Source organism: Giraffa tippelskirchi, chromosome 4 (genome assembly GCF_054371585.1).
Source record: "Giraffa tippelskirchi isolate mGirTip1 chromosome 4, T2T-mGirTip1v1.2.pri, whole genome shotgun sequence".
In the NCBI taxonomy this organism is placed as follows: Eukaryota; Metazoa; Chordata; class Mammalia; order Artiodactyla; family Giraffidae; genus Giraffa; species Giraffa tippelskirchi.
Genome location: NC_137278.1, coordinates 136,967,753 through 136,988,316, shown reverse-complemented (window position 1 = coordinate 136,988,316; position 20,564 = coordinate 136,967,753). Strand labels below are relative to the sequence as shown.

General features: G+C 39.1%; 1 protein-coding gene across 16 annotated transcripts in view; it reads left to right on the top strand.

Annotated features, from left to right (window-relative positions):
• TMEM117 (transmembrane protein 117) overlaps positions 1-19,915 on the top strand; it is a 543,516-nt gene extending 523,601 nt beyond the window's left edge. For all 16 annotated transcript variants that reach the window (XM_081593589.1, XM_081593588.1, XM_081593586.1 and 13 more), the window contains 2 exons: positions 4,946-5,075; positions 18,172-19,915. In XM_081593589.1, coding sequence (XP_081449715.1) covers positions 4,946-5,075; positions 18,172-18,818 — 777 coding nt within the window. In that variant the 3' untranslated portion in view covers positions 18,819-19,915. The remainder of the gene's footprint in view (positions 1-4,945; positions 5,076-18,171) is intronic.
• Positions 19,916-20,564: the final 649 nt, after the last annotated feature.

Below are 20,564 nucleotides of genomic sequence, written 5' to 3'. Positions count from 1 at the left end.
TTAGATGTTTCTCATATATGAAGCAAGATACAAAGTTGGATGTCTGTTCATTACCATAAGCTGATCATAACTAGAGTAGGGTGAGTGACACAATGTACTTAAATCATTCTCACATCACTGAGCCACAAATGGGACAGACGGCTGAAGGCATTGTTAGATTTGATAGGAGACCGTAGTAAGGAAGCTTTGAATTACTGAATACTGATAGCATTTCTTAAAGAATAGAGTAAATGAACATTTTATAATATTAAATCACAGGACCAACCTGTCTCTACCCCGATCTTGGTAGCTGAATACATCTTGCTTTGTCATTCTCTTAATTCAACGTTTTCATCTGATGCTCAAAATATAATTTTTAAAATGTATGCAGAAGGAAAGAACACCATGGCTCTCATAACACGTATGTACAATCTGTGTGTGAAACTGCTATGCATCCGTAGTTTTGATGCCAAGAGAATCTCAGTACCTGCTAGTAATCTCCTGTTGGTCAAATCTCCCTACTCAACAGTCTGATTGGAAACCAGCGACCTCTGGGCTAGTTGATTAATGGAGAAAAAGTTACAGTTGATCTTCTTGGTCAAATTAGGGTTGGATAAAATACGAGAAACTTCTGGGGTTGGGGTGGGGAAATCATTTAAAGCCACTCATGGAACTGACTTTCGGTGAGAGATGAACATGCAATGACTGTTATCAGTGGTTCTCAATAAGAACAGGTATAGCGCACATGCCCGCTCAGTTGCTCAGTCGTGTCTGACTCTTTGCGACCCCATGGACTGTAGCCCACCAGGCCCTTCTGTCCATGAGGTTATCCTGGCAAGAATACTGGAGCAGGTTGCCATTTTCTCTTCCAGGGGATCTTCCCAACCCAGGGGTAGAACCCATGTCTCCTGTGTCTCCTGCATTAGCAGGTGGATTCTTTACCACTCTACCACCTGGGAAGCCCCCAGAACAGATGTAGCAGGTATAGATAATTCTAGTAATGAGTCAAAAACAGTTAAGGGTCATCAGTTTTTATAGTTAGAGGCAGCATGGCCAGCAGAAAATATGTATTCTTTTGCCTGTGCTCTGCCATATGACAGCTATCTTATTTTGTCACAATTTAACCTCTCTGAGGCAGATTTTTCTTTTCTGTAAAATGAGTTAATAATAGCAATATTTGGGGGTTATTTTGTATGTAAATATAAACAGGTAGCTTAGGATGATGCTGGAACATTGCCAGTGCTTGAAAATTTATGATCCAAGTGTCCTTGGGTTTCTTTGGCCTTTAGTGTCACATGTTGCTAGGTTACCAGCTCCTGCTCCATGGTAGCAATGCCTCGCCCATCACAGTGAAAGTCCACCACAGTTATTCCTGGAGGTCACTACGGTGTGAGATACACATTGCACAAGAAACTAGTTTGCTCCTGTCCTTCTGTCTTCCACTGAGGTCACTCACATGTCCCTTTGAGAGAAAGGACCTTCCCTATGGTCCTGCTCCTGGTGCCCTCTGGGAGGACTCTGTTCTGACCAAAGTCCCATCAGAGACCTCAGGAGGCCAGCACTGTGCAGTGGATGAAGGCAGGAGAAGATGACCTTCATCCTTTTCCACTTGGACCCTGAAGCAGCTTTGTGAAAACAGACCTGTCTGCTTCCTCTGCTTCACTCTCAGGAACACTCTGACCTTGGAATGATGCTGGGAAATCAGCCATGCTTGTTGACTGTTTCTCTGTCTCTTCCCTCTGTCTCCAGCAATGTGCTAGTTGCTGTCCAGGCATTATATCACCTTCCCAAGAAGCCTGTGGGATTTGGAGATGAAGATGGGGATTGAGAATATCATTCTTCTTCCTCTTTTATCTCCTATAAAAAATACATATATATTTGAGGTATCACTACCCTCCGATGCCTCCAATAAGATAAGCCCAAAATGTATTGAAAGTAGTAGCAATGCATATTATTACCATTCCATTCTAAGTCAAGGTCAAAATTTACACTGATTCAACAATGCGTCTGTAGAAATATATGGAATAGGAATTGAACTAGGGGCTTCCCTGGTGAATCAGATGTTTAAGAATCTGCCTGCAATGCAAGAGACCCAGGTTTGATCTCTAAATCAGGAAGATGCTCTGGAGAAGGGAATGGCAACCCACTCTCCAGAATTCTTGCCTGGAGAATCCCATGGAGAGAGGAGCCTGGCGGGCTACAGTCCATGGGGTTGCCAAGAGTCAGGACACGACTGAGGAACTAAACCACAAAAATAAGAGTAGCAGGAACACTGTGGGGGCAGGGAGTTAAAAGACTAAGGAAAACAGTTTTTAAAACCCAAATCTGGTAGTTTTATTTATTTATTGTTTGGTCGTACTGGGCCTTCCTTGCTGCATGGGCTTTTCTCCAGTTGTGGCAGCCAGGGCCTACTCGGTAGCTGTGGTGTGTGGGCTTCCCATTGCAGTGACTTCTCTTGTTGTGGAGCAGGAATGTGGGTATACAGGCTTCAGAAGTTGTGGCTCCTGGGCTCTAAAGCATAGGCTCAATAGCTGTGGTGCACAGGCTTAGTTGCTCTGAGGTATGTGGGATCTTCCAAGACCAGGGATCAAACCCATGTCTCCTGCACTGGCAAGCAGATTCTTTACCACTGAGCTACCAGGGAAGCCCCTGGACATTATAAAGGGGGAATCTGAGAGACTTTATGTATCATCTCTTTTATTAGTTCTTTCTTTGTTTTTAATTTCTTAGATGGTGTAAGATACTACTCTCACATTTCCCCCCAAACTCTCTGCCTTCATCTCTTTAAAAATAAAAGACAGAAAGGAGTGCCATCTTCTAGATGAAGAGGAAGACTTTTTCCTGTCCTCTAATCTACATTTCCTGAATTCCTCTTCCTATATCCAAGTATAGTTGGGATATAATTAAGGAACTATTTGGCAGGGGGGTGAGGATTTGATCCCAGTATACAAGAAGTCTCTAGAGATTACTTTCAAACTAAAATCAATTTCATACCTAGTAGAAAGCTTTCACTTCATTAAATGAAAAGCTAAACAATAACAGTCCAAGAACATCTTTTCAAAAGAAAGTACACTAAGTACACTTGCCCAATTACTACCAAGAAGTATTCACTCCCTTTTTTTTTTAATTGAAGTGTAGTTGATTTACAACATTGTGTCAATTTCAGATATACAGCAAAGTGATTCAGTGATTCTTTTCAGATTTTTTCCATTAATAAGGAATTAAATATAGTTCCCTGTGCTATACATACAGTAGGTCCTTATTGTGTGTGTATTTTATATAGATAGTAGTGTGTATCTGTTAATCCTAAATTCTTCCTTAAACCAAGAAGAAAGGGAATTGCTCTAGTGACAATGTTCTATGTTTCTTATCCTGCACTAGTGAAAGATTCTCTGGTTATCATTGCCAAGCATAATTTTTTATGGCAGATGTCAGTTATATTTTAGCAAAGGACTAAATTCAATTTTAATTCTTTGCAAGTGTCTTCTGAGTAACATAGAGCAAGATGATATCAATGAAAAAAAAAGTGCACTTTAATAAAATGCAATAGTTCACAAATATTATTTTCTACTAATATTTTAGATCAAAATATTCCAAATTCATCCAGCATCAGTGCTTTGGGTTCTCTGAATTTCCAAAATTACATGTCTATTTGCTGCTGATATCTGAAAAACCAAGAGAAGCAAGACCAACAAGGTACTGGCATACGTACCAGTAATAAGGGATGATATTATATCATTTTATTTTTATACTTATATATTTATTTCTTATAACTGGCTTAAAGTTATCCATAGATCAAAAATTAATAAACATTGAAAACCTTCCTGATTACCACCACTCACATATTCTTCTTTCCTTTAAGGTTTGTTCTCCCTTAATCAGAATTTGCTGTAAAGAGGGAAGTGGAATTGCAATGGAAACTCCTGAAATGTTCATGCACACTATTATCAGCACACCTCTATTAGCTTCATATAGAGAAATCTCAGAAAAATTTAACTTTTTATGTCAAAATAGCAGATTAAAATTTTAAAGTAATATTTTATTATTTTTTCATCTCCAAGTTCTTTAGAAAACATTCACTAAATGTAGAACTGTTAATTTAGTGATAATTTTATTACTGGAAATAAAAACATGGGTTCAGCTTGAAGGTTTCTTCATTATTTAGTGTATTTCTTCTTCACATGCTAGTTATGAACTTTAATTTGGTGCTTCTATGCAAAAACCAAGAGCAGATGAGTCACCTAAAAATATCCTCATTTGCATATTTTTTCCTTCCTTGTAAGAAGGAGGGTCATCCCACATGATTTTGCCTTGAAAACAAGGAAATAACTAATGACAGTTTTGGAATTAATTCACTGTGCATCTCTCAGGCTAGTATGTGAGGCCCTCCATCATTTGGTTCAAATTGATGCTAAATTGCAAGAGAACAGGACAGAAGATTTTGGCATTTTTCCATTCTATATAGTTGCTAGCACAGATGATTAATAAAACTCCCTTGATGTGAATTGAGGAACTTGGTTAAATGTATTAGATCCTCTTTGTCTTCTTACAGAAAATATACTGGTATAAATTTCTTATTTTTAAAAAATATTGAAACAAAAAATAACTAAATTACCCCATATTTATAAAATATGGATCACTTCCTTCCTATAAAAATTTAAGATCGGATCTCTATAATGAAAGAAAGAAACATATATTAATGCACATCAATTCTGCATTGGTTTCTTATTATCACATTAAAGAGAAAATCTGAGGATATAAGTTATGACTTAATTTTGATTTTGATTGCATACTGCTACCTGATGTACATAAAACAACCATCACAGAACAAAACAGATACACCCAACAGCTGGCTGCATTTAAATGATTTTAAAATAAGTGCTTGTAAAAAGTCAATTTTTGGTGTTTTGCTGCTTTGGAACGAAACAAATCACAGATATGTTGTCATGTTGGTTTTCTCTGACAGGACTGGGAATTTCCACATTTCATGGGAGACGTTGATGTAAATCTTCCCGGTTTGCATACTCCTCATATGCAGTTCAAGATTCCTTTCTTCCAGAAGATCTTCAAGGAGGAATATCATATTCACATAACAGGTATAATTTCAAACACAATCTGATTGTCTCCTAGTTAGAGTCATGCTGGCTGCTTTGAAAATGAAAATGGTAACTGTTTAGAAGCATCTGGCAATATAGTTTAATTTTACTCACTTAGCAGTGCAAGGTGGTTCCAGATCAGTGGGGGGCTCTGGACCATCATTCTGGACTTAAGTTCCTGGTGCTTTAACAATTTCAGCTTCAGCATCCAGCGGGCAAAGGACTGAATGGGAAAAATGACTGAGAGAGTTTGTCTGTTTCTTGACCACCTTGCCTGGAAATAAAGCATGTCACCTCCACTCACATTCCATAAGGAATACCTAGTGGGATAGCCCCACACAGAGTCAAGGAGAACAGAGAGACATGATCTGCCATTGAGCAGCCATGTGGCATCAAGTCTCGTATTCTAGCCTAGGAATATCACTAGCCGTCTCTGCCACACTCCATAGGCCACTCTGCCTTGGTTTTGTTCATTAGGTAGGTTTCTTTTTCACAACATATAGCTCAGTATATTTTTTCAATATGAATACTCTTTGTGTTTTCTTGTTCACTTGCTGCTGAGATCAAAACAATGGTACCCTACAGCTCCAGTCAGACCATGTGCCTTTAGGGAGTTCAGGCCACTTCTCATTTGATTGAAACTTACTGCTGTGGAAAGGCTCATGTTTGCCTCAAGTCCTTCTCCTGTGGATCCTTAGATTATTCCATTTTCAAATGTGTCCTGCTCTTGAAATGGCTTGAATATGATTTATTATAATATTCTTTCATGACATCTCAGTCATTCTCATCTAAACAAGGCTTCTTAGAGTTATGTTTTATAATTTTTTTTTTTTTAGCAAGAATCAGTAAGCTACATAATCAAATAAAGAATGGCATTAGTTCTCAAGCTGTTCAAATGCAGGTAGTGAATGTGTGTGTTTTAAGGACAGTGGCCTAGGATCCTACACCTGCTATAATAAAAACTGCCAAAGAAATCTGTACTTACACGACCGTCTGTGCTGCCGAATAAAAATAGTCTGAGTGCAGAAAACGTGAACATCTGAATGCTGCAAAAAACCTTTGCTTCCCAACTTGAAGGCTGTTTTTTGCTTTGAGCATGAGGCGACCTTCCTAAATTGGAGAATGAGCTCATGAATAGGGAAGATGAAGCAGATTTCTTTTCCTATTCAAAATGAATGAGGCCCATCTATTAAATTCGCTGGGTAAATCAATCAATTTGAGTTCAGGTCACATAGTGTGGTTTCAGAGTCCCCACTTAATCTCTGCAGCACACTGCCCTCTCAGACTTCTAAAACAGCTATCACACACATGGTATCATCATATCCCTTTGGGTGGGCTTTTGCCGGAACCATCTGTTCTTACTATCAGCTCTTGTCTCAGACCATCATGGCACTAATATTGTCTCTGACTATCAGAAGGATTTTCAAAAATATCCTGTTTGAGTGCAGAACATCAAGTTTAAAAAAAGGAGAGGAGAAGTGGGGAGGGGGGCTCAGAGAGTCCGTTGGCCAGAAAGGAAAATAAAACTGTTAAAAATATTTAATTCGGGGCTCTTATGCATAGCTTTGTCATATATGCTGTCATTTATAGACAGGGGTAGGGGCAAGTTTTGTGGTGCCCAAAGCTTACATAATTTGGCATGTTCTACTTAAGAATGCATGTGTGTGTGCCAGGTCACTTCAGTTGGGTCTGACTCTTTGTAACCCTATGGACTGTAGCTCACCAGGCTCCTCTGTCCACGGGATTCTCCAGGCTGGAATACTGGAGTGGGTTGCCATGCCCGCCTCTAGGGGATCTTCCTGACCCAGGGAAACTGAAGAAAATCAGAATGTTCCCCCTTTTTTTTTGTCTGTTGTTCTCTTTGTTCTGTGAATTGGCTGAAGAGGTTGCTGAAGCCATGCTGGAGTACCACCCATCTCCCCTGAAAGCCCTTTGACTTTACTTGATATTGTAAAATAGTTGTTTCTGGGCAAACCCAGGTAAAAGTCTCTAAAACATAGTGCACTGTGTTGTATTTTAACATGCTCAATAGTTAGTAACCCACAAACTTCCAAAAGAACCACAAATGCTAGCTTGATAGTTTCCTCCAAGTTCTGCTTCTTTTTTGTAGGGAGACCTAATGCTTTCCTGGTCAGTAAATATAGAAACACCCCTGGGATCATTAAGCATGAAACCCTCTCTATCTGTCAATAGTTCTGAAACTTCAGTTTATATGGGAATCAACTGGAGAGCTTGTATAAACGATCCATCAGCCACACACCAGAGTCGGATGCCTCAGGTATGAAGTGGAGCCCGGAATCCGCCATTCTCTGGAGCACTACCAGTGATGCCCATGCAGGTAGCCAGAGGATCATACTTTGAAAAATACAGCTACTGAGAAACATTTCCTGTAATCAGAATTCCTCTCATCTCAGCATTTATGTGCTTTCTACATGCCTAATCAAACAAAACCCAAGGGGCAGAATACACATTCAATAGAAATGGGGTAGGGACATCCCTGGTGGTCCAGTGGTTAAGAATCTGCCTTGCAATGCAGAGGATGTGGGTTCGATCCCTGGTAGGAGAACTAGGATCCCACATGCCACAGAGTGCAACTCAGCCCATGTGCCACAACTACAGAGCCTATGAGCTCCAGAGCCCATGCACCACAACTAGAGACTCTGTGTGGGGCAACGAAAGATCCTGCCAAACACAGCAAAGATCCTGCATGCCCAACTAAGCCCTGATGCAGCCAGATAAATAAATAAAATTTTTAAATGGGGTAGTCAGTAAGAAAGGCATATGTGAGAGGAGTAAGAAAGTTCAGAGCTGGGGCCAAAACAGAGGCGGTCCCAAAACAGAGCATGACCAGAGAAAGGTCCAGAAGAAGCTGGAGCCAGGGCTAGGAAAGGATCCTACAGACTGCCAGACAGCTCTGTCTAATTCTTTTTCTGTGTTTGTTCTGCACCAGAAGAGCGTAGATGAGAATGGCTGGAATTCTTCCAGAGTCAAGGATGGCTTGATGGTCTCAATTATCATTTCTCTGTGATCTGGAAAAGACATTCAGTGCACGTTGAGGCAATGGAATGTAAAGATTTGTGTGTAGATTCCAGCCCTGCTACTAACTGGTAGCAGGGCCCTTGTCAAGCTCTTTAACCTCTTAGACGTTCAGTATTTTCATCTGTTAAATGGGGACAGTGGTGGTACTTATCCCATAGGATTGCAGTGAGGATGAAATTAATTAATATGTACAAGGCACTTAAAACATTGCCTGCCATGAAGCAAGCACTCAGTAAGTTCTCACTGTTTTTACCTAAAGCTTTTCCTTTTATCCATTCAGAATCTGCTTTTCCTATTTAATTCAAAAAATACTAGGTAGCCTGAGAGAAGGCTGTCTGATTATTTATCAACTATTCTGAGTTCTTTGCTGTTATGGAAATAGCAGTTATGTTCTGAGTCCTCGAGAAAGACAAAGCTAGGAATGAAAAAATAAAAATCTCTCTCCCAATGAAATGCTCTATATGTAGAGGGTTATCTGACACTGATGAGTTCCCAATGACATTTTAAAAGCCTTTAGGATTTGAGTATTTTTTAATCCTGATTCCTAGCTAGTTTTATTTATGCATGTCAGAAATAACTTGAATTGTTGCATCTGTTTAGCTCATCTGGATCCCCCCGACAGATGGTTTGTTGCAGTATGTATGAGCTTTCATTTTATAAGCTGTGCTACAGCTTATAAAAATAAATCATCTCTTTTCCAAGGGTGTGTTAAAATATTTTTTTCTGGGAATTTTGACTTCAGTAATAAAGGGGATAAATGGTTAGTGATTTGGTCACACTGGTGCTTTTAGCTAAAGTCCACTGTTCCTTCTCCTAAAAGTAAATGCTAAATACAACTGTATAATTATCTCTTTCACCCTCTTCCCTTTTACCTATAAGGTGAGTGCAAAGATGGATTCAAAATATGATATACTAAGTCTCTGGAGGCCAAAGAGGAATGGCCTCTCAATTCAGACTCGGAAGCTCCCTGAGTCCTATTAATGCCAATCCCGGTGGAAGCTCTGCCATCTGTTATCCCAGTCAGACAAAAGAAGCGTCCCATTGGTGGCCATCATCTGAGTAAATTAGGAGAGGGTTGGGGGAAAGGCCAGAAGGAAGGCCTGTGCATCTGTGAGGAGAGAATTCACACTACTGGCACGACGATGCCCATGGGAACCTTTCAGCAAAAATGGAAAATGTAGCAGTAAACAAGCCTCCCTATTGTCTGTGTTCTATTTCAGTTTCCTGAGCAGTGTGAGGGCACAGGTGCTTCACAATGGCGAGAATGTGGAAAATAATGCATAAAAATAATGTCCTTCGTTTTATTTCCATAGGTGCATGATTTCTGGAAAATGAGTTCCCAAGGATTATTTTTTAAGGAGCTCTCCTGTGTCAATCAGATCATGGAAAGTGCTGGCGAGGGCAGGCCAGTGGTCCGTCCAGCAGAATATTCTGCCTGGCAAAATTAACAAGGGACTTGTTATAGGGAAATACAATGCATCTTCTTCACCATGACAGTCCCCAATGATCATGAATTTATCCAAAGCATACAAGGATCTCTTGCTAGTCTCTTAGTTATGAATTTTTCTGAACCTTTCCTGCAGCAATTTCCATTACCAACACATTTGTGAAGCTCTAGCATTAACTGTTTACTTCTACCTAAAGCAGCAATTCCTTTTATTTGTCCCAAACTCATCTTCTTCAAGGCCGTAGTTGCTCTGCCCATAGCCTGTCAGCCCTTGCTGCCCCTAAGCTGGTCTGTCCTGTCCAGACTGAGGTGTCCTGGGTTCATTTATGCATAGATGTGGGGTTTTGTGGTAAAACTCACATGCTTTTCAGATATTTTTCTTTATAGCCAGAAGAAAGACTTGAAATATATAATTAATCATATTCTTTGAGACATAAATAGTTTGTTTTTCCCAATTTTCCAGACTTTATCTGATTTTAGCAGTGACTTAGAATTCACCAGATCATTGTGACAATGGCATTTGATTTGAAAGACTAGAACTTCACTCCTTGAAATTTTTCTGAACACAGTATTTCAGATTTTACTTACTGATTAATGGACACTTTCTGACTTAACGTGTGTCTAAAACTAAACTAGGATCTAGGGAATACAGAAATGAGCATACCACAGTTCCCAGTCTCAAGAAAGTCAGAGTGTGAAGGGAATCAAATTCAGTACAACTTCACATCCTTTTCTTTTTCTTTTCATCATCACAAGTTTCTACCTCTATTCATCATATTGGATTATGTCCTAAAGGAGTAGTCTCCTACTTAAGGAAGTAACAATGACAAGAGAGGCATTTTGAGAAGCTATATTCATTTGCTTTTTAGTCTTGAGATAATTTACTAACTCAGTTCTTATTAGTTCATAAACTTTTTAGTAAGTATCTTCAGTTTGCTCAACCATCTCCTCATGACCCAAGCATTTAATGTGGTTTCTGGATATTCTTAAATTATCTGGTTGCAAGAGGGATGGAGGGGTGGGGGCGTGGGGGCGGTGCTTAAAGAGCCGCTAACGCAGAGTGCCCTGTTTACACTGATCAGGTCTGTAATGAGAGGATATTGAACATGGCCAGGAAACCTATTATAGCAAACTGTTATTTATTTAATTATACAAACCTCATCTTCTTCAAGGTCAAGGTTTCCTGTGATCACATAGTGGATGCTAGTGACTTTGTGGAGCATGACCACCGGGCATAGAGTCTGCCCAAATGGTGACACCACTTGCTATAGAGGTGCTAACAGCACAGCTCAACCTCAATGCTAACTGGCAACCCTACTGAGTAAAAGATTTTTTTTTAAATATTATAGTTGCTTATTTGAATCATGAACGGTTCATTATAGGTGGAAACATCAGCACATATAGTATTTTTCCTTAGTTGAAAAAAATAACACTTTTCCCCAAACGCTGGTCATTTCCTGTGCTAAAGTGAGGCTGATATTTAATGAAGAATTCTTTTAAAATTAACTAGCCCAGGATTCTATAAGCTCCCACAAAGTAAAATGATAAAATTACCATCATAATATCATTTTTGCCAATCAGTAAGATTCATTACAAGCACACAACACAGGAAAGAAGCAATCCCACAACACCATGCAGGGATTTCTCATTAAAGGAGACGGTGAGGTATTTCGAGAAGGAGATTAATAGAAATAATGTATGTATTCTCACCCTTCCCCCTTGCTGATTTACATTATGCTATGTAGTTGAAACGACAGGGAAAATGCAAAAACTCTCATACAATTAATGCCAAAATACCAAACCTCTTGTTATGGTTGACTGTACATTCACAACAACACACATGAAAAAATGGCAATAGAAGCACTGTTAGTCTTTTTCTTTTTCTGTGTCTTACACCTTTTCATGTGAGTCATTTAAGAGACTCAAATTTATTTTTTATGGTAAACAGCATTTCTGAGAATATACAATCTTTTTTTTTGTTAAGGAAAGCTTTCTCCATCTGAAAAATGTGTATTGCGTCTTTTTTGCTCTAATGGTGAGATTTCCTGCTGCATCATAAAACATTAAGGTTTAGGTGGTGTTTATTTCATAGACTCATCAAGGAGACTTTTAGGACTAGGAAGAAATCTTAAGGGTTATATAACTCAACTCCTTCACTTCATAGGCAAGTACACTAAGTTGAGTTGTCCCACTTGATTTTGCTTTCTAGTTTGCGGCATCTCGTAAAAGTAATTTTTTAAAGAGGAGAGAGTATTACGAAGGTAACAAAACACTGTGTAGGAAAATGGAAAAAAGGACTGTAGAGAAAGATGGACATCCTTCCTCTCTACCGATGGATAAATGAAGCAGGAGTTATGTCAGGTGGGCAGGACACAAAAAGTAAGAAGAGCCATTTCTTCTCTATTTTCAGCAGTTTCATTTTCAACTGAGCAACTACAGCAGTGGGGGAAGGGCGAGGCTACATTCACAGAAGCAGAAAAGGAAATAAGTCAATAGGAATCCTGCCTCATCTAATTCTCTCCTCTCTATACTTCCCCACCCCCACACGGTCTCTCGGCTGTGGAAATGAAGTGGGGGGTATGGGGAGAATCTATCCCCTGTTATTTAGCTTCACATTTTGTGTGCGTTTCTCTGGACTAATACTACTGCAAGCTGTAGGCAAATTATCAATTGCTAGGGATTTTTAACATGTTAGATATGCTGATTCACAACGCATATTTACATTTAGCTACACACTGGGGCCTCTTGGGTAATTAGTTCAGTGAAAGTAAAAGTATTAGTCGCTCAATCCTGTCTGACCGTAGCCCGCCAGGCTCCTCTGTCCATTGAATTCTCCAGGCAAGAATACTGTAGTGAGTTGCCATTTCCTCCTCCAGGGGACCTTCCCACCCATGGATTGAACCCAGGCCTTCCACACTGCAGGTAGATTCTTTACCATCTGAGTCAGCAGGGAAGCCCAATTGGTCCAGTGATATCTACCTATTAATGTCACTGCTCAGTAATTCATTCTGTTTTATCCAAACTGAAACACTGAGGGTATATCTTTGTTAGAAACCATTAACATGCTCTTCTCTCTACTTAGATTGTATATTAACTGGATTGAAGAAGCAGAAAGAAGAAATTGTAGAAATAATACTACCCTACATTTTGGGCAAACAATATATTTCAGAGAACTCTCAAGTACCACTTCTCATTGTGTGTGCATGCATGCTAAGTCGCTTCAGCCGTGTCTGACTCTGTATGACCCAATGGACTGTAGCCTACCAGGCTCCTCTGTCCATGGGCTTCTCCAAGCAAAAATACTGGAGTGGGTTTCCATGCCCTCCTGCAGGGGATCTTCCCGACCCAGGGTTTGAACTGGTGTCTCTTACATCTCTTGAATTGGCAGGCAGGTTCATTACCATTATCATCACCTTGCAGGTCCACAACTTTTCATTATATCCTGTGAAATGAAAATATCTCCTGCCATATTAATAAACACGAAATGTCACAATCATCACTGATATCTGGCCTCCAAATGTGAATGAGGACTTCCAAAACTGAGATCCAGCAGATGCTGCCACCCCCACAGTGATTGCTTAGGGGCTGGGGGAATGCAAGAAGCAAGGTGAACAAGGAAACAGGATTGGCCCCAGACAGCTGAAGTATATATGAAAAGAATGAATTCAGTGAGCCCAGAGGCTTGCATCTTCCCATACATACAATGCTAAATTCCTTAACTTGATACCTGATCTTTGATGTTCAAACTGCCTGCTCCCTTTATTGCAAACTTGTATATAGCCTGACTTCCCCTCCTGCCTCCTTAGAGCAGTTTTCTCAGAACTACTTCCCAGATTTGGAGTCTTAAACCTTCCCTCCAAATAAAACAGCTCTCTACTTTCAGGTTGTGACTATATTTTTTAGTCGACAATCATGATAATCCTTTGAGGTGGTTTGACGGGTGTCTGAGTAACCTGTATGCAGGTCAAGAAGTAAAAGTTAAAAACAGACATGGAACAAGAGATGAGTTCAAAAGTGGGAAAGGAGTCCGTCAAGGCTGTATTTTGTTACCCTGCTTATTTAACTTATATGCAGAGTACATCATGCGAAATGCTGGGCTAGATGAAACACAAGTTGTAATCAAGACTGCCAGGAGAAATATCAATAACCTCAGATATGCAGATAACACCACCCTGATGGCAGAAAGTGAAGAGGAACTAAAGAGCCTCTTGATGAAGGTGAAAGAAGAGAGTGAGAAAGCTGGCTTAAAACTCAGCATTCAAAAAACTAAGATCATGGTATCCAGTCCCATCACTTCATGGCAATTAAGTGGCAAAATAGATGGGGAAACAATGGAAACAGTGAGAGATTTTATTTTCTTGGGCTCCAAAATCACTGCAGATGGTGACTGCAGCCATGAAATTAAAAGACACTTGCTCCTTGGAAGAAAAGCTATGACCAAACAAGACAGCATATTAAAAAGCAGAGACATCACTTTGCCAACAAAAGTCCAGATAGTTGAAGCTATGGTTTATTCCAGTAGTCATGTATGGATGTGAGAGTTGGACCATAAAGAAGGCTGAGCACCAAAGAATTGATGCTTTTGAACTATGGTACTGGAGAAGACTCTTGAGAGTCCCTTGGACAGTAAGGAGATCAAACCAGTCAATCCTAAAAGAAATCAATCCTTAATATTTATTGGAAAGACTGATGTTGAAGCTGAAGCTCCAATATTTTGGCCACCTGATGTGAAGAGTTGATTCATTGGAAAATACCCTGATGCTGGGAAAAATTGAGGGCAGGAGGAGAAGGGGATGACAGAGGATGAGATGGTTGGGTGGCATCACTGACTCAATGGACATGAATTTGAGCAAACTTAGGGAGATCATGAAGGACAGGGAAGTCTGGCATGCCACAGTACATGGAGTCACACAGAGTCGGACATGACAAAGTAACTGAACAACAACACTGGTGTTATTCTCCATTTTATAGCACAAAAAATTGAATTTACATAGTTAAAAAATAGAAGGGTTTAGGGGAAGAGGACAGAATCATAGAACTGGAAGGCATCTATTTCTGTTAACTCAATTTGAAACTAAAATTGTTGAGATCTGGAGAGGTTAATTATGTTACCCACATTGTACTGAGTATTTGATCTCCTTCTGCTGGTGTCCAGGCTGCAGTTTTTGTCACTATGATTCCCCTCTCACAAATCAGTAAAGATGTGTTAGACCAGAGTAATGAATGGTATCCGTGTCAGGCAACACATTCTTAACTGGTGTCTCCTTCCTCTTGTCTTAATATATGGATACTAGGTCACTTGAGAAGTGACATAACATGATTTTTAATGTGAATGTTTAGTGGTCAAGCTGACCCAGCACCATTCAACTTGGGTAGAGAAAATAATTTGAAAGTATGAAAAAAAGCTCTTTCTATCTGCAGGGTTCCTTCAGTTTGATCACTGTACATTCACTACCACTTTTATTCCCTGATTTTATTTTATTTTTCCTTTTACTGTTATTCACTGAGCATCTTCTAGCCACCAGAAAAGCACCCTTCTCTAAGCTCCATGCTGCTGCTGCTAAGTCGCTTCAGTTGTATCCGACTCCGTGTGACCCCATGGACGGCAGCCCACCAGGCTCCCCCATCCCTGGGATTCTCCAGGCAAGAACACTGGAGTGGGTTGCCATTTCCTTCTCCAATGCATGAAAGTGAAAAGGGAAAGTGAACTCGCTCAGTGGTGTCTGACTCTTAGCGACCCCAAGGACTGCAGCCTACCAGGCTCCTCCGTCCATGGGATTCTCCAGGCAAGAGGACTGGAGTGGGGTGCCATTGCCTTCTCCATAAGCTCCATGAGTATTCCTTTTTCTTTCTGATTCTGTGGTGCTGCTTATGTTCAGTTTCTGACATCATTACCCTAGAAACAGAAACCCCATATGGGAGACTGCTCTGCTCATGAGTTGATAAATGTGATCTAAACAGGGTTTTTCGAAGGGGCCTTTGTGAACTCAGATGGTAAAGAATCTACCTGCAATGTTGGAGACCCAGGTTTCCTCCCTTGGTCAGGAAGATTCCCCCAAGAAGGGAATGGTTACCTCCTCCAGTATTCTTGCCAGGAGAATTCCATGGACAGAGGAGCCTGTTGAGCTACAATACAAAGGGTTGGAAAGAGTCAGACATGACTGAGAAACTAGCACTTTCACTTTTTTCACTTTGTGAGTCAAGAAGTTGATGGTCAGTCATACAGGTTCAAGGACCTCTTCCCCTCCCTATAGCTTCATAACCCATGTAGTTTACAACAGGAGAATAAGTATGGATCTCCTACAACAGAGAAGGCCCCCAAACCCCTCTCCCAACTGTTTCAATCACAAAAGCTACAAACTTAGTGCCTCTGAGATACTGAATGAGAACCCCTGAACTTTTCATATCACCTGTCTCTCATTCTGCTGTGCTTTCTTTTCCTGTGATATTCTCCATTCTTTCCCTTCTCTCTGCCCCCTCTCTTCCACATTAGCTGATCTTTTTCTATACTTTATTCTATCTGCAGCATAATAAAAACGTATACTAAAAGAAACATAACATTTTCCAAACTGTTCCCTGTCCTTTTCTTTCTCAACCACATGAATTGCTACTTCCTTCAAAATCCTTTCTGCAGAAGTTAGCACTCAGTTTTTATTCCATTTTCTCAACATCTTCAGCTTTATGGTTTGTATCACTCCTTTGGCACCTCTTAAATGTGGCCTCTTATTATTATTATTTATCTGTTGATGTCTCTGTTCTGTTTTCTCCCATAAGATAAGTTCCTTCCTTGAAGGCAGTGACATATGTCCTCAGGATCTACTAAGGTATCCTCCACAGAGTCTATTATGAATACAATAAATATCTGGCAATGATGCCTGCCTTTGTATTTGGTGGAATTTCTCTGGCTTGAGCTTTCTTGATTTATTTTATGGTTGATTCTGTTTTCATTTTGAAGATACAAGAGGGCAGGAGAAGCTTGAACTTAACATTACAAAGTATTATAAGCATCTTTTCATATCTGGAAATGTTTCCAGTGTCCCGACTTAATTTATAGTTTGGGTGTGCTAAATTAATCATTCAGGCGAGAATTTTCATTACAAATATTATAAACCCTGTATAGGTGAATGATTTTAGGACAGGCAGTTATGATTTCTCTTCCCATGGTTTAAATAAATTCTCTTCATAGAGAAGTTGTACCTTTCCATGCAAATGAAGACATTATCATGACTTAAGCAAGGCTTTGATGATAATAATAGTGACAATTACTGAGTTCCTATTATATAGCAAACATTGTGCTTAGTATCTAATAATCTCATGAAATGTTAACCGCTTTAATAAGTACTGTTATTTTCTGCTTGTAAAGAAATTGGAGTTTGGAGAATTTAAGCAAATAACCCAAGTTAATGTAGCTAGGAGGTTTTGGAATCCAGACAAGGATTTGGGAAAGCCCTTGTATTTGCACAGAATAGGAGCTTGAAAATGTGTAATGATGAAAAATATTTTCCTAAACTCCTTTCCTTACCCAAGGTCATATTTAAGCTATGTGTTCTATTGAAGTATGTATTACAAAATACGTGTTTACCAGTTTTAGTTTAAGATGTTTAAAATCCTAGCTCTCATGTGAGGCAGTAACTTAATAATGTTCAATATCATTATTTTTAAATACAAAATAATTTTGACATAATATAGATAATAATTATAACTAAAGCTTTTAGAATCTGTATATATATCACATTATTTGCTATAGCAAAACTATGAGGTGTTACTAAGACAACACTTCATACTGTAAAATTTGGAATAAATTATAATAAAAATTGTAATGGAATGTAGTATCCCTTCAAAGTTTTTCCACATTATTTCCATTTAAAGATGCAAAGATTTCACTAGATAATATGTCTCTAAATAATATCTTATTTATATAGGACTTTTAAATCCTACAAAGAAGTCATAGTAGTTATAGTCTCTCCAAATCATATCTTCTAAAGCTTTGGTTATATTTATATGTCTGATGAATGGATTCTGTTCAATGAGAATTTCATGCAATTATTTTTAAAGTCTTGAAATGAATGCTCAAGGATTATTGATCTGAACCACATCAACTAATAGTTTAATCAACAGGTCACCAACAAACAGCAATGTGAATTCAATTGATGCACTGTTGTGCTTACATTGCAAAATGATTTATTTCTTTCCCAGACATAATTATAAAACCATAAGAGATATTCAATCATATGTTGGACTTTTCTAAGAATTTTATTAGAGCTTGTTTTTAAACCTTGATTGAAATGTTCTAGAGAATAACCTACATGAAACCCAATTAGAGTATAGTGGTAGTGCCTTAAAAGCCAGGAGATTTTGTCTAGTTAGTGTAAATACCATAAATTACTGGCTCTGGGATCAAGAGTTACATTTTCACATGCTTAACATCCATTTAGGAAATTCCCTTTGCCAATTGACTTAATGGCAGCATAGCCCTCTCAAAAAATTGTTAACAGGTCTAAAACAGCAACAGTTTATGCTATAATACCATTATCTCCATTTTATAGGAGAAAACCCTATTGCAGTTTTATCAGTCTTTGACTAATACACAGTATTTCTTTTTTAATGCAGGTAAATGGTTTAACTATGGAATTATCTTTCTCGTCTTGATTTTGGATCTTAATATGTGGAAGAATCAGATATTTTATAAGCCTCATGAATATGGACAGTATATTGGCCCAGGACAGAAGATATATACAGTCAAAGACTCAGAGAGTCTAAAGGATTTGAACAGAACCAAGCTCTCCTGGGAATGGCGGTCCAACCACACCAACCCTCGGACTAATAAAACCTATGTTGAGGGAGACATGTTCCTACACAGCAGGTTCATAGGGGCAAGCCTCGACATCAAGTGTCTGGCTTTTGTTCCAAGTTTAATAGCTTTCGTGTGGTTTGGATTCTTCATTTGGTTCTTTGGACGGTTTTTGAAAAATGAGCAAGGCATGGAGAATCAAGACAAAATGTACACTCGCATGAGAAGAAAATCCCCCTCAGAACACAGCAAGGACATGGGAATCACAAGAGAAAACACCCAGGCCTCGGTGGAAGACCCACTGAATGACCCCGCCTTGGTGTGCATCAGGTCTGACTTCAATGAGATCGTCTACAAGTCTTCCCACCTGACATCGGAGAACTTGAGCTCGCACTTGAACGAATCAACCAGGACCACTGAGGGTGACGGGGATCCAACGACGTCTAAAAGTACACCGACGAACTAGATCCACCTTTGGGGAAGGCAGAAAGAGCAACCTTGAGTGTAACTTTCAGAAGTTAGTCTTTCCTTTCGTAAATGTGAGGTTTACATAGCATTAGGTAAAGAAATACAGACGATGCTACAACGGTGCTCAACATGCTTTTTCTAGGACTCATTGTTTTCTATTTGTATTATTATGATACCTGTGCCTACAGTATATCTAACAGTCCTCTAGAGATTGCTTTTCACAGTTGCACAAGCTATTTACTGACTTTACAGCCTACTAGATTAGCTGGTTACCCGCGTATCCAATGTTCAACCATAGTGGTGCCTTGAGACATTAAAATTTTTAACTGTACCAGAAATGAAGCGTGGAACAGTTCTCTAACCTACTTCACATGGGGTTTTTTTTGTATACAATTATTTTGATCTCCACTTGATGTCTGAGCAGGAAACAGATATAGCCAAGATGTGATTCAGAAAGTATGTCTCGCTTTCTTATTCAGCAGTGGAGTTGGTGACTTTGACAGCTGGACTGCAGAGAAGCGTAGTGATTACCTTTGAATTTTTATTGGCTTCCTGCCAAATACAAATACAGATGCAGAATTCAGTAATAGGAGAACAATAATCCAGCATGGGTCACTGCTTGTGATATGTGACTTTCTCCAACCAGTAATTGCAATTAGATGATAATACGTAATTATGTTTTCCTAATTACAGATAAATTGCTACCTGATTAAAAATCCTGCCCTTCACCTTTGGGACCAAAGGTTGAGAGGCACAGTTAGGTAAACTCTGAAGTTTATTGGCATTTACACAAAGCCCTAGAAAACCAAGGAACTGAAGTTTTAATCATGTGAGGGTTGTGCAGCCTACCATCTACAATATTTGTACATCTTTCTGTAAATATGCCTCTGGACAGTGAAAATTGAAAAACATATGCCAACCCTGAGCAAGGGAATACCTCTAAAAAATTATGCCATGGAACTTTGTGAGGTAGAAAAGAAGATGCGCATGAAAAAGTCTGTTTATTGGCTTGTTTTGTGTGTGTGTTTTTGTGTTGTTTTCCTTTTTTTTTAAGAACTAAACATTGCACATTAATAAATCAGAATTATACATCAGTAATTATGTGATCTAGTTTTTTGTTTATAATGGAAGGATCAATTGTATCTTAGTTTAACAACAGCCCTTTTTTTTTTTTTAAACTCAAAGCCAAGTAAGCTAAGAAATGGAACAATCCCAACTTGCTTTTAATTTTTTTCCATAAATTGTGGTTACATGTTTCTTGAGGGGGTTGAGGAGGATTCACTTTTGAGGCAAAATCATTTTCTTGTAACATACCAACATAGCTCTATTTTGTCTTTATGATTTTTTAAAACCTCTCTTGTTTTGATCTGTTTTTAAGCTTGCTGCATGTTGAAATTAGCATGCATAATAGAACTATGCATTTATCTGTCACTTGAGAGTCAGCTTTAATAAACATCTTTCTACCATTGTTTGCTCAGCAATTGGAACCATGCCCCTGCTGTTTCTTTTACCTTAAATAGCATGCATGGGGTACTTAGGAACATAAATATCTCTGACACTAAAATTGCAGAGATCAAGCTCACTATGGTAACCCATTGACCCTTCTGTGCAAAGGAACTTACCACATTATCCCTGATATGTAGGAACATTGGCCATTACCAAATCTCCATAGCATGGAGCATTCAACTTTTGGCTCTGGGACAAGTAGATAATGCCACTTAAAACTATATTTTTATTTTTTCTG